The sequence below is a fragment of the Manis pentadactyla genome, chromosome 9 (genome assembly GCF_030020395.1).
Source record: "Manis pentadactyla isolate mManPen7 chromosome 9, mManPen7.hap1, whole genome shotgun sequence".
NCBI classification, from domain to species: domain Eukaryota; kingdom Metazoa; phylum Chordata; class Mammalia; order Pholidota; family Manidae; genus Manis; species Manis pentadactyla.
In genome coordinates, this window is record NC_080027.1 from 47,641,608 (window position 1) to 47,656,937 (window position 15,330).

The window sequence follows — 15,330 nt, forward strand, 5'->3', positions numbered from 1 at the left end:
TAATGTTCTTCATGTAATTGTAGATTAATGATACCAAAATAAAAATAAATAAATAAAAATAACAATAACAATAACTCTGCATTAAAAAAAAAAAATTTCCAGCTGCACTATGTCAGCACTATGACAGGCTTTTATATGCTGCAGAGGCACCTAATTTTCAGAAGAGCCAGGCAAGGAGGAATTTCTCCTCCCATTTTAGAGGTAAGAAATGGCCCAGGAGAGGTTCAGGCAGGCTGAAGTCTCATAAGAGGTCATAGAAATAGATACCAGATCTCTAGTTGCCAACCTCTCTCCCCCTCCACTGCTGGGCCAGGGCTCCCATCTCCTGTAGACACACCAAGGAAGATTGTGGCCTCTTTGGCTTGTGCCTAGTACCATATGTTCTTGAGTTTTGTTTCGTGGTATTTTTTTCAAGCAAAAAAGTGCCTATTGTCTAAAACCCTACACATCAGATTTTCTATTATTTTGCAAGAATCTTAGCACATCTGAGTGTTTCCATTTACTCTGCACAGGCTAGAATCCCAAGATAGGGAGAACATTATAGATTTCACAAGCACCTCCAATGAAGCTATAGTGGGTAGTAAAATATTTTCTTAAGTAGATTTTTTTCCAATTAAGTAATTTCTGTAGAGAGCAAAAAGAGAGTGGAAACCCAGTAGCAAACCTGATGATAATTCCTGACCCTTCCTGTTATACAGACAGCAGAGGCTCAGGTGCAACAGAATTGAGTGGTCAGGGATTAAGGACACAGAGTCAAAACCCTCTTAGTGTTTGCAGCCCCAGCCACCAAGTGGCCTCAGCAGACCCTGCCCCATCTGGCCCCGGAAGAGGGGCTGATGCCAATGTGAAAAGGAGCTAGTCACACTGATGAGGCTGCGTTTTGCAAATAGAAGGTGCAACACAAAGTGTCTTCTCAACACTAATTTTAGTCCATCTGCTTAGTCAACAGGCAGAATCATCTAGGCAGCCTTCTGAGGAAAGGATCTGAGAGCCAGAAACACAGTCCTACCTATTAAATGTACTCTTCCCTTTATGTCAGTCACAGGGAAATGTAGTGGATACCAAGTTCCATGTCCTAATTAATTTCACTAGTCCCCGGGCTTCTTAGAGTTAAGGCAGTGGAGTGCTCTCTGTTTACTTGGCTCCTACCTTAATGAGGGTATAGTCCCTGCTGGCCCAAGTCAGTGTTCCTTAACCCTTGCAATCCACACATGAGCCAGGGCTAAGAGAACTTCATGTCTGATGCAAGGATGAGAAGCAGGAATGGCACTAAAATACAGCCTCCAGCTGGATAACACCCACTGGCTTGTGGTCACTAATGGGAATTATTATAATGGCTTTAGCCCTAGGTTCAGACATTGCTGTGAGCTCAGGGTCGTTTGGCAGCTTCACAAGAACCACAGAGTCTGAGAGCCATGCCCTTTGTGATAGATGAGGAGGGCCAGAAAAGGGCAGTGATTTACCCATCATCACAAAATGTAAGTGGTGTAAAGCTGGCCCTGGAGCCCCTGGAACATGCCAGCTCTCTCCTGCAGCCTCATGTATAGTTGAGCAAGTTGTGCACGCTGTGGCATGGGTGACTATACACAGAAGGCCTGGCCTTGCCTTTCTTCCAGTGAAGTCTTTTGAGCACATGGCCAAGTGACCTAGATTTGGTCTTTGTCTAAGTAGGACTTGGCTCACTCCTCTTTTATGGGACACCAGATGGGGTTGTGTATCCTCACTTCTGGCTCCAGTAACACTGTGAATTTTGAATAACATTATTGAAATTCTCTTGTCCATTGGTTCCCTGAGGGCAAATGCTAGTTTTATTTGTTTTGTACCCATAGTTTAGCCCTTAGCAAACATCAGGTGTTCAGGGGGAGTGCCTTTTCTTATCCTCATGAATGCAGCTCAATGAGCATCTATTTGGTGCCTGATAGTTGCTGGTTGTTAGCCCATTTCATAAAGTTGCAGAAAGTCTCACTATTTATTAACCGGGGTGACAACTTCGTGGCAGTAAGGATAGGTCTGCATATGATACGGCTGAATCCTGAGACACCTCATGAAGAAACAAAACCAATAATTTGCATTTACTGAGCACCAGTATCTTTCTAAGCACTCACTACAACTTCAAGAGGTAAATACTATTATTATCCCAATGTTACTATCAAAATAAGAGACAGATTTATATAACTGATGTTGGACTGCAGGCCATGACTGTCTGATTCTAGAACCTAAGTTCCTAACTACATGCTATGGTCCCTACAGTGTGATTAAAGAGCAAGTCTCTGCGGGACTGCATTTCCCAGCCAGCATAAGTTCAATCGTTTAAACACCAAAGCATCTAATTTTAGCCTAAACTCTGTTACACTCTTCTTACCCAAGATGCCTCAGGGTCACTATTCAGAAGATGCCCTCTGGGCTATTGAGGTTTGGAGCTTAGTTTCCCTTTACTGGACATTCCAGCATGCTGTGGTGTTTGCATGCAACAATTTTATTATTTTTATTATTATTATTATTTTTTTTAATTGCAAAGTGATACATGTCCATCGTATTCAGTTTAAAAATACAGAAAATAAAGCATTCCAGTGAAGGCCTTACAGACACATAGAAGTTATTGCTGATGAGGGAATTCTGACATGAACTCTTGTGCTTTGGTCCCTTATGTTTCTTCTAAAACTGTATTTCCACACTGGTTCCCAAACTGAAACTCCTAAACATCTCATCACCAGAGCTGTCTGGTCTGGCCTGTTTCCTCTATCTAATCACGTTACTGCTTTCCCTGCAAGGCATCATGTGGTTCTCCATGGCTGGATAGTCTAACTAAATTTCCTGATGTTATCTTTGTTAGGCACTCAAGACATAATTATCTTGGGGTTGGCTAAGAGTTCTTTTTTCCTCAACCACTATATATATATGTATGCATATATATATTTATATTTATGTATTATATATAAGTTACATATGTATATAATTTATTTGTTTATGTTTACTTGATCACATTTACTCAGTGCTATCTATAGACCATCTGTGCAGATTAATCTGAGATCTGAGATGCTTGTTAAAAAATTGAGGCTAAGGATCCTCACACAAGACCTATTAATGAGAATGTCTAAGATCTAAGTCAGGGATCAACATTTTTTCCTGACCAAATCATGTTTTGTTTTAAATTTTTCATTAGGAAATTGTCAAACATATTTAAAAGTAGAGAGAATAATATAATAAAGTCAGGTGCTGTTTGCTCAATTTCAACAACTGTTAACCCATGGTTATTTCATCTGTAATTTGAAGCACATTCCAGACATGGTATTATTTGAATGTTTCCATATGTTTCTATACAACATAACCACGATGTAATTACTATATCTAAAAAATGATTAACAATAATCTTTAGTATCATTACATTTCTAGTTCATATTTTCTTTGTCTCATAAAAATTTCTTAATTGTGTAGTATTTTAGGTGCTGAATGTACTAATTCATGTGTTTCATTCTTTCTATCAAAAGTGGGATGTTGGGAGCCAGTTCTGTAGCCAATTCTGGCAACTTTACCAAACCCCATTCATGCATTTTGGCTATTTACCTTATGCTTGACTGCATCTTCATTTTATTTTTATTTTCCTTTTTCTTTTATCCTGTTGTGTTGTACATATTTTTTAAATTGCCTCAAATCCTTTTTTACAAAAGGGCAAGTGTTATGTAAATGATGGCATCACTGATCTTGAGTCTTTTTCCTTACTTCATTTCATGCCAGTTTCTCCTAAACCAGTTTCTGCCATCAGAGACCCTGGCCATGAACTTCCTCTTCTCTTTGATGTCCCACCCACCTCAGTCCCAGGGCTCAGCACCGCTTTTCCAGTTCTGAGTATTTTTGCTTCCCTCCTCAATTGTGATTCTGTTTCTTTTGCTGCCCTGGAAACACCACATTTCCTCCATCCCGAGCATCACTCTGGCTCCCATGAGTCATCACCATTCCCTGTGGCCACGGGAGAACTAGACACAGACACCAGATTTTCAGGTCCCGACATAATCTCTGAAAATTCCAGTCCTCTGAGACAGAGGTTGGGAGGGCACTTAAAAGAGGAGAGCTCAGGATAGGAGGGCTGCAGTGGGTATAAAAAAATGACTATTTCCCTATTTTGCTCTGAGCTATATTTGTTACTATAGGAAGTAGAGATGAGGCAGGGCTGACATTTGAGTGACAGGGACAGTGGTCCCCAATCTCTGGTCCCTGGTTTATCCATTACAAGGTCTCACAAATCTGAAGCAAAAGGACAAAATAAGGGCAGTGTAATGGTTTTATTCATAAAGCTCAATACAGTATTTTAAAGGAGTGCCATTTATTTTTGGTACTAAGCATTCTTTCTTGTATGAAACGAATGCGATAGTAAATGAGTTGCATGTTTTAACATTGGTATTAGCAAAATAAAAAGTCAGTAGCCTATGTCAGTCTCCTGATATTTTTTTGTTCCTGAATCTAAAAGTCTGAACAAAGATTAGTAGACAAAGATGGATGTCTTTTATAGGTTTCATTTGGAAGGAAAACCATGCTAGGAAACTGAGATTATCATTATTGTAATGATTATCATGATTTTTATTCATTTGTAAACCTAGGAGCAGGATTAAATAAGGACTGTTCTCAGAGGATGTTTTGAGATTACAGACCCAAGTTCACCAGGATGAATTAAGCCACAAATACTTTATATATACTACAGTGGCTTTGAAGAAGTTTTTTATTTTTTTCTCGATAATACTTGCTCTTCGTAAAATCTTAACATGGGAGTAAAAATCTCTTCTAATTTCATCCCAATAGAAATGGCTTGCTATTTCTCCGCATGGTTTTCTATGAAAAAATAAATACTTTTAACATGAAAATATCAATATGTACATACTGTCTGTCAACTATAGACAGTATGTCTAGTCCCTTATTTTGGAAGGCAACATGAAATCTTACCTTCAGTTTCTTTCCTCTTTTGACCTCTTAATTTTTGACACCTTTTCTACTATTTTAGATTGTCAAAGTTGGATTTACATTCTGTTCTAACCATCTTATTTAAAAGTCTTCCATGCTTTGTCTACTGCTTGATTCTAAACATTGAGAATCAATAAATGGTGTTAGTTATTATGAATACAAAATTTTATTTAGTACATAACCAAGAGGTATACTGTGATTATTTTTTGTTGTCTCAAAAACTTTTCCTCCTGGAATTCCTCAACTCTCTCTCCAATTTTTTACACTATTTGAAGAAAAATAATGATGCTATTAGAAACTAAACTCTCCTTATGCCGTGTAGTTCTCTTCAAGCTCTCTTTGAGGAGACCTTCTCCCTAGGGCCTAGTCTTCCCACCACAGGCTGGACTGGCCCCACCTAGGCCTGCTGCCCGGGTTGCACCCAGGAACGTCACTGGTCTTCTGCATGGAGTGCAATTTTTCCTGTACACTGTGTCTTCTTTTGTCTTATTTTAATCCCATACATTCATCCTCAAGTAACTTCCTGAGATAAGTGCATGGAAAGTAATCTTTGTGACCTTTTATAAATCTGAAAGTGGTCTTTTCAGCCCTCATACTTCATTAATAGTATGTTTGGGTATAGTATTCCAACTTGAACAAAATTTTTCCTCAGAAGTTTGCAGGCATTATTCCATTATCTAGTATTTTTTTATTAAGGTATCATTGATACACACTTATGAAGGTTTCACAAGAAAAACAATGTGGTTATTACATTCACCCTTATTATTAAGTCCTCCCCCATATACCCCAATGCAGTCACTGTCCATCAGTGTAGTAAGATGCCACGTAGTCCCTGTTTGTCTTCTCTGAGCTACAATGTCTTCCCTGGGACTGCACACACACCATGTGCACCAATCATGATACCCCACAATCCCCTTCTCCCTCCTTCCCCACCCGCCCTCCCTCACCCTTCCCCTTTGGTAACCACTAGTCCCTTCTGGGGTCTATGAGTCTGCTACTATTTTTTTCCTTCAGTTTTGCTTTGTTGTTATACTCCACAAATGAGGGAAATCATTTGGTATTTGTCTTTCCCTGCCTGACTTATTTCACTGAGCATAATACCCTCTACCTCCATCCATGTTGTTGCAAATTGTGGGATTTGTTTGTTTCTTATGGCTGAATAGTATTCCACTGGGTATATGTACCACATCTTCTTTATCCATTCATCTACTGATGGACACTTAGGTTGCTTCCATATCTTGGCTATTGAAAATAGTGCTGCGATAAACATAGGTGTGCATATGTCTTTTTGAATCTGAGAAGTTGTTCTTTTTGGGTGAATTCCTAGGAGTGGAATTCCCTGGTAAAATGGTATTTCTATTTTTAGTTTTTTGAGGAACCTCCATATTGCTTTTCACAATGGTTGAACTAGTTTACATTCCCACCAGCAGTGTAGGAGGGTTCCCCTTTCTCCACATCCTCACCAGCATTTGTTGTTATCTAGTATTTTTTAAGAGAAGTCCAATGCTGGTATAGTTCTAATTTCCTTGTGTTCATATTATTTTTGTCTCTTAAGCTTTTGTGCTTTTCTCTAATTTTTAAGTTTTGAAATTTCACAATCATGTGTCTGAGGTGAGGTTATTTTATTATAGGTGCTCTGTGGACTCCTATTTGTCCTTCAGTTCTAGGGAATTAAAAAAATTCTCATTGATGATTTTACTTTCACTTTCTCTATCCTCACCTTCTGGAAAACTTAAATATTGGACTTCCTGAATTCATACTCTCTATCTCATATCTTTTGCTTAAATTTTCTGAGTCTTTCTTTGGTCCTCATTCAGGTAGATATTCTGTGACCTTTCCCTAGATTGAATTTATTTGTTTTAGCAATCATATTATTTTACTTCTAAGAACATTGTCTTATTCCCCATTCCATTTACTAATAGTCTACTCTTCTTTCATGGATGAAATACTCCCTGTGAATGAAATGTGAAGTCCTTGTTTCTTCTATGATTTATCTCTGTTTTCTCTGGGAACATCTTTTTTTGCTTCTGTAAGTTGATGTGGTTGCTGTAAAATGTCCTTACATGACTGATGATTCTTTACAGCTTAGTTATATTTAATAATGAAGCATTAGAAAAGCTGACTACAAGACTATTTGTCTGTGGGTAAGACATTAACAGACAAAATTTGCTTTAAGGGTATTATAAGAGGTTCCATGTTTTTCAAGAATGTGGAAGATTCTGCTCTTGGGCACTAATTCCACTCTTAATTGTCTTGGTTTCTCACTAGACAGATTAGACAGTATTGTAGTGATGATTTGCAACCCATGCCCATATTTTCATCCCATTTCAGTCTTAGCTGCCACCATACTTGAAATGTGTATGTCCTGAGCCTGAGCCGTATTGTCTACCCCTTAGCTGTATCCCCTTCTGCACCCTCTACTGCTCCTCTTTCCACATACCGTCTTCCAGAGATATTTTTTAGTGTGTTGATTATCTTGTGCTATACTCTTCGTGATTGTAGGTTTATACTTTTTATTTATTTCCTGCCACTTAATGGGGGCCTCAGGAGAGGATATAAATATATATGCAGATGTACCATTTTCAAAGTTCCCCTTAATGTTTTATATACATATTTGCACCTCAATTTCCTTGTCAGCATACAGTTGAAGTATCTATAATCTCATCCTGCTAACAATGTAGGACATTAATTTGTTTTTACTTCCTTCTTCTGTCTCCCATGCTTTGTTGAAATTATTAGAATTTAAGTGTGTATAGTTATCATTCCTTTGCTCTTTTAAGTGCTTTTTCCTTAATGGTTATATTAAACTTCATAACCTCATAACCAGCAACTGTTTAGATTTAATTCACTTTTTGCTCTTTTCTTTGCTTATCACTAATTTTTGTTATGTAATATGTAAGTATATATCTTATATAAAATGTCCTTGGGTTCTCCATTCTGACATAAAAATATTTGTTTGGAGAATTTCCTTAAGTTTATGCAGGAGAGGGTACATGAATGGTGTGATTTCTGAGTCACTGACTGCTTGAACATGCCTTTTCTTTCTTCTTGTGGTAATGTGGCTAGCTGTAGAATTGTAGGGCTATAATCTCTTCTTAGATCAGGTGGGATCTCCAGGGTGTCTGATTCTGATTACTGCTGTAGCCATAGTTCTTAGTCTTAGCCACTATTCTAAAAGTCTCACTTAAGTGTAGAAATTAATTCACCTCTTGCATTAATTTGTTTTATGTCAAGGGCCAATTTATCCTGATGGCTGAGCTTGGTTAACCTCTTTTGAGCAGCTGATTTGGTTCATTTGTCCTATGACTTTTATTTGGCAGTCAATTTATGTGTTCTTCTTGGCCATTTACAGTTAAGGGGGCAACTGTTACCCTGTCCTTATGCAGTACATGGGCTCTCAAGCCTTTTACTCATTCAACAATAGGATTTGCCGTTCCCAAACGAGTCTTGAGGCTTGCAGAGATCCCCTTCCAGATGGGATGTCTGCTCGGTCTAGGGGTGCTGTAGTATCTTGTGTCTGGTGCCCAGGGCTATGCCGTATGGCTAGAGCTAGTAGCCAGTAGAAGAAGGTTCTGATGATAGTCCTGACTGCAGGGTATCCCACTCACATCCTCCCTGGAAGGCTGTACTCCATGGTAGGTCTGGGTACAGTTTCTTGCACAGTCACCCCCAAACAGCAATACCTCCAGGGATCTGAATCAGAACTGGGTTGCCATTTGCTTCCTTTCATCCCTGAATCACCATCTGGTTATTTTCTTGGCTCTTGGACAAAGGGACCATTATCCTTTGCAATTCTTTAGAAAAATTATCTTTAGAATAATAATTTTAATCCCCAATTTTTTCAGTTATTTTGTGAAATATACCATAAATGCCAAAAAGTGGTTTAAAGATCAGTAATAGAACAAATGGCCACATATGTACCACCTAACTTAAGAAATAGCTTCTTTTCTGAAGAAAGCTATTTTGTGATTCTAACCTGATTCTCCTTCTCCCTTTTCTGAGGTTGGAAGTCTGAGGTGGGAGAGTATGTATGGCCCCAGTGACTCCATGGCAGTTTTCTAGCACTTCTTACTGAAAACAGAGAAAAAAGTACAAATGTGGTACCTAAAGGGCACCCTGAGCTGTTTGCAAACCAAAGTCCAGATGGTCACACTTAGTGGTTGGTATGGCTGTGTGAGCCACCACTGGTTTCTCCTGGCAGGTATTCCCTGGCCCACTGCTAACCTTCATGACACCCTTATGCAAATTAAAAAAAAAAAGCCACTCTTGACATTTGCGAGACATTTTTTGTAGTAACTATATGCACAAAAATCCATAGTGATTATGAAAGTGACTCTCACCTCCCAGAGTTAACAGGCTACAACCATAATCGATGGTAAACATAGCAGATGGCTATAGCATTCCTCAGCTGGGCTTCATCAGACATTTACTGAATGCCTGCTATATGCCAGGCACCTTTTTAGATGCTTACGAGTCAGTGCTGAGACAGACAAGATCCCCGCTCTCATGAATCCCCCATGACTGAACTTGTAAGCAAGCTGTTTTTTGGGTGCGTGAGCTGGGAATCAACCAACAAGCTGCAGAATCAACCAACAAGCTGCAGTTGTTCTTGAGCTGGGTTAGGGTACTGTGGTTATTAGCAAAAGTGGGCCTATGCTTTAATTTAACTTATTTAGCATGTTATCTACGCCAAGTTAAACCTGAGAAGCCGTATTGTACTAAGACGGTAAGTTCAGAACTCAGGTGGGATTCTTAAGACCAGAGTGACCATATGTCCTAGATTACCCTGGACATTACTGGGTGAAGTCTTGTCCCATGTGATTGTTAATATCACCCCTTTTCCCTCTTGAAAGGACCCCACCTTTGTACAATGAATATATGGTCATGTATGTTAGTCAACTTTTTTGTCATGGTAACAAATACCTTCAATATCTTAGATTTTTACTTAAAACATCAACTATTTAGGTTTTGCTCATGGGTTTGGGAATCAGTTGCAGCTCTGCCCCAATCTGTGAGTCAGGTCTGAGTTGGCTCCACCTTCTGGACTTTGGGCCTATGCCACAAGTCTTCCCATTCTGGCACCCAGTTTGAAAGATCAGGCTTTATTTAAGACTTCTTCTTCTCATGTAGGAGGTGGGAGTGCAAGAGTCCTCTTGTCCGAGGTAGCATGGGCCATACCTACTCATATTTTATTGACTAGAGTAAGTCAGGGGGTTGGAGTTTATGTGCCTCTGTTGGAGGGGGCGTTTTGCAGAGGAGAAGGAGTATTTGGTAAATAATAATGTAATGATCACATCATACTCCCAAACCCTACTGCCTCCCAGTGTGCCCCATCTCCAGCCTCTGCTGGTGGCCTCCTAGCAGTTTCTGTGTCAGGACAGTGCTGAAGTGATTGGTGGGATGATATGATGGAGTTTTGCCTTTGTTTGGATTACAAAACCTACTAAGGATTTATTTCACTGTGGTGTGGAGCCTGTTTTGTTTTTCGGTTTTATTGGTGGGGTTGGGGGTTGGTGTTTGGCACCTGATTAACTGGGACAGGGTCTCCTCTTTCCCTGCTCCCCCAGCACTACCACCTGCCCTAGAAGTTTACACCAACAAATTTTTCCCTCTACGGTGTGAGCTGTCTGAACCAAGTAGAACCTGTGGCTGAACCATGCCCTCCACTCCCTCATGTCGGGCTCTGTGAGGTGTGATTCCTAGTGTGCTTTACTTTGCCCCATTGACTCTGCCTTCATCACCCATCTCTGCCCTTGTTGCTCTGCACCTGGGATTCTTTATTTTTATTGTTCCCTTAATTTCCTTCTATTTATTTGTTAAGTGTTCAGTAACACTTTTGGCTTTTCTTTTAAAACAATTCCAGAAATTCTGCATTGCTGGTTTCCTGATGGATTAGTGGAACCCATCCTTGTGGTCTACTGTTCTGCAGTTTGCTTATCCCATTTCAGTGGGAACTGGAGGAGAGGCAAAGCTTTGAGCCGTTATCCATGCTGAAACTGGAGCCTCAGTGTTTTCAGAGATATATTATTTCACCACAAGGGCAGAGATTGATTGGGAGGCAGAGAGGAGATACATTAGATCCATCACCAGCCCTGGCAGTTGGCTTTCTCTCAAGAGCAGTTATTCATGAAGAAACTGTTTTTCATTTAAAAAGAATGACCAAGTACCTTCAGAGTCACCTCAAAAAGCACATGGATGGTAGACAGTCAGCTTGACTTAGTAGACTCCCTCTTCGTAGAGGGGTTCATGTGCATGCCTCAGGAGCAGAAATACAAATTGTCTCATGTTATGAATTGTTGGCATGCTGTGGATAATTGAAATTGTGAATATTAAATGAGTAATTCTTACTTTTCTCCTTCACACAAATATGAAGCTATAAAGGTCTGTCTGTGGAATGTGCAATGAGACGTGTCCGCCATGTTCGCCATTGTATTGCCAAAATCCAGCACAGTACCTGGCATGTAGTGGACTTGCAGAACGGTTTGGCCAAAGCGATGAAAATACTAATGATACACAGGAAAAGCCAAACCTGGGGAGAATCCTTGGGGCTCCTGAGTGCCATGGAGAGCCCCGTAAGGCAGCTGGGAGCATCCTTTAAAGTGAGGGGTTTGTGGTCACCACTACCTAGGGTTCACAGTGCCAGGAGTAGTTCAGGTTGGTGCCTCAGCCTCCCTGGCTCTATTGTAGGGTGGGCAGAAGGGGGTAGGGTTTTGTCCTGAGAATTCAGAGCACAGCCATTGGATGCTGTGTTGCCCTGGACTCTAGCTGAGGTCACGTAGCACATGCTGCTGTTGCCCTGCTGTATCCCCTCACCCGCTCCACCTCAGCACATGCCTGCTGGCCTCCGAAGCCCAGCCCTGCATTTGTTTGAATGTGGGCCCTTTCTGGTCATTGAAGCTGACTTTGTCCCCTATTCCTCTGTTTTGAAATGTCCCTTGAGAGTCACCTTCAAATCTGTGACTGAAGAGAGTTGGTGTTATAAATAGCCCCAGTCCTCACCCCTTGGGTGGGGTGACGCTGAGATGTGTGGAGCCTTCCCAGCAGGCTTAACCCCCAGCCCCCCACTGTGGTAACTGGCTTGATAAAGCCCCTTTGCTGCCTGCCTTCTCTGGATCACTTCCCTCCTTCTTTACCTGTGTTTTCTTCACCTTCTAAGTAGACCACATGCCCTTGAATACTTGTCTCAGGACCTGCTAGTGGGGAAACCCCAGCTAGTCAGCCCTGGGTCCCAGGTGTCTGGCCACTGGGTAGTAGGTAGTCTTGAAGCTTCAGAGGACTTGAGCTTCATTTTGCTTAGACCTTTAAGAGTTAATATCAGAAATAGGAAGGAAGCACTCTAGTTTCTCTTGTTTTAAAAATTGTTGCTTAAACAAGTCCCATATCATATTATACAGCTCTTTGAGATAACAGAGTAATTTTTAAGCCAGTTGAAACTGCCTTGCTCACAAAACATCAGTGTTTATACCGCCATGGAGGGCGTCTCAGTTGACTTGCAGGGCATTCCTAGTCCCCCAGAATTCCTGCCTTGCTAGCAGGCTATTTATTGTTTCTAAGCAGAGGACCTGTTAACCTCCTCTGTGCTGGTGCCTAGTCCTCACTGTCCCTGCCTCTGATCCAGGTGGCCCAGCAGTGTCCCCAGCCTGGATTTCTTCATGGGTGCCTGGGGGATGAATGGACTAGAGAGTCATTCTGCCTGCACTGCGGAGGGATGCGTGTGGGAGGAGCAACCACGCTGACTGCTGATCTTTGCTTCTTTGCAGATATCTCAGTGAGCCTGCTGACCCTTGTGGTCACTGCCTGTGGCCTCGCCCTCTTTGGTGTGTCTCTCTTCGTGTCCTGGAAACTCTGCTGGGTTCCGTGGCGAGAACGAGGGCTGCTTTCTGGTGGCAAAGACAACAACCAGGAGCATCTTAACCACACGGACACAGAGACCAATGAGCAGGAGAACAGCGAGGACATCCTAGACCCTCCCACCCCCTGTCCTGACGCCTCCATGAAGTTCAGCCACACCTCCCCTGACATTCCCCTCTCTGCCCAGGCAGAGGATCAGGAGAACTATGCCCATGGCATCCGTGTACAGCGCCAAGTCACAGAGCCAACCTCATCAGCTCGGTCAGTAACACACCCTTTCTTTTTAAATGCAAGGCAAGGACCACCCTGTTCCCCTCTCTTGGCAACAATGGCGTTGATTAGCCAAGGAGCCTGTAACCTTACACCTGTCCATTCAGTATCAGAGGCATGGATACGGGAAAACTTGGTGCTTCCTGTGCTCCCGTGAGGTTCCTGAACTCTGCTTAGTCTCTACTTAGTCCATAATATTAATAATTAACATGGGTAAGATTTATCATGTTAAGTATTCTCTAAGAACTTAATATGCATTATTTTATTATAGCTCACAACTTTGTGTGAGATGAAAAAGTTGTCATTTTCATTTTACAGAATAAACTTACGTCAAGGATATCAAGTCAAGTCATATATTGGCATGCACTCCAGGCAGGGTCTGAACCTTGATTCAACCACCACCAGAGCCTGAGCTCTTACTCTTCCACTCTTCCATGCTGTCCTCCGAGTGCTATGGAGTCTATTTCCTGTGCCTCAGCTGTCCCACACCTAGCTGTCACACACAGGCTCTTTTCAGAGTCCACAAAATTGCTGGAGGTCTTTGTCCATCTCCAGCCTTTGTAAAACCTATGGAGTATCCAGGCCTAGGGTCCTTCTCGTTCCATGGGCTGGATGCTTTGTGTTTTAAATAGTAAAGAAAATAGAGTGCAGTGCTAAAAAGTGAGGGCTCTGGGGTCAGAGAACTAGCTGTACTTCATGTATGACATTGGACATGTCACTTAGCCTCCCTGTGTTTCCATTTCCTCTTGTAAAAGAGAAATCATGATGGCCCCTACATCTAGGTGGTTTTAAGAATGAACTGTGCATTATGTGCCTTGCACAGGCCTGCACTTCGTCAGAGCTCCAAAACGTGAGCTGCCAGGTCACTCTCAGCATCACTGCCACCACCATTGTCGTCGTTGTCGTCTCCGAGGCCGACCCCTCTCAAGACTCAGATGTTGCATAAAGGTGGCTTTGAGGTTAAACAGCCAATTCTGAATTACTGGATATATAAATTCACTTTCAATAAGAAATTTCAGGAAAAGAGACTTTGGAAGCAGCTTTCTTTAAAATGAAAATATTTGCTTGAACATAAGCCAGAGAAATAGTATGTGCTGTTATATTGAAAGTACAAGCACAGTTTGGGGGTATTTTTTTTTAATCTGCTCTTTTTGTTCTCTAGATACAGACATGATTTTACCCTTTTTTATGTTAAGTTTATCCTGGAAGCTCTGCTCACTCACATTAAGTGGGATGGAATATGACAGTTTATAATTTAATTTTTGCAAAAACCTATTTTAGCATCATTTCCAATTCTGCATTAAAGAGCTAAACCTAAAATATTCCTCTGTGAGGAAATAGATGTTTGCCATTTGATTTAGATGAAATTCTCAGATTTTATCACTGGGATTTCTCTTTAGATTTAAGACTGAAATGTAACTGGAGCTGTTTGATGCTGCCATGGAGTTTGTCCATAGTGCAGACCCATAATAAAATCTTCTCGGTTCCTCAATAACGAATATTTCAGGTGTAGTCTCTGTTGAAATTGTCTATTTAGTTTTACTGCACATGTTAATTTTTCTGATCTGGTCTCTGTCAATATAGAGTACTGTGTTTTTATTAGACTGTGGATCTGAGGTTTCTGCCATAATTCTAATGAATTGATAGCAATCATATCACTATAATTATCACAGTATTTATTCTAGAAAAATGTGTAAGTAATCTATATATCAAGAAACATATTTCATGTAAAAATAAAAATTATAGATATCTTTTTGCCACTCGTGGTATTGATAGAATAGAAGGAGATAAAATAGGAGGAGAAGAAATAAAAAAGGGAGAGTAAAGGAGTTATCCCTGTAAAAGTGATTTTGCACTGGGATTTATTTTAGTTTTGGAGTCATATAATTATCTTTTCTGATGACCATAATCAAGTGTAGTAATATCTGAACTAACATAAGAAAACCTGACTTTTTCTAGCTGTCTTTGACCTAATACTGATAATTTGCATCATTATGTATTTAAAACATTCTTATTTAAATTACCAGTAACCTAGTTCTATGGGTTATGTCTGGAAATGCATATATTTGACTCATAGTCTTAGCATAATAGGAGTGGTGTATGGCCTTCTAATTCTTTAGGGGTTGTGTTATATTACACACACACATATAATCTGTTTTACTGACAAAATGGGAAAAATTAATGAAATTTCCCTCATGCTCCAACATATTTTTAACATTATTTTTTAAATGGCATTTTTGATAGCATATTTGTGTC

The 15,330-nt window shown here is 40.6% G+C and overlaps 1 protein-coding gene across 4 annotated transcripts in view; it reads left to right on the forward strand.

Moving 5' to 3' along the window:
* The window catches only part of SYT9 (synaptotagmin 9), a 206,492-nt gene that overhangs the window by 39,244 nt on the left and 151,918 nt on the right, over positions 1 to 15,330 (forward strand). For all 4 annotated transcript variants that reach the window (XR_005025668.2, XM_036889624.2, XM_036889612.2 and 1 more), the window contains exon 2: positions 12,714 to 13,065. Coding sequence is in view for 3 of the 4 variants with exons in the window: in XM_036889624.2 (XP_036745519.2) it covers positions 12,714 to 13,065 (352 nt within the window). In the remaining variant the exon portion in view is untranslated. The remainder of the gene's footprint in view (positions 1 to 12,713; positions 13,066 to 15,330) is intronic.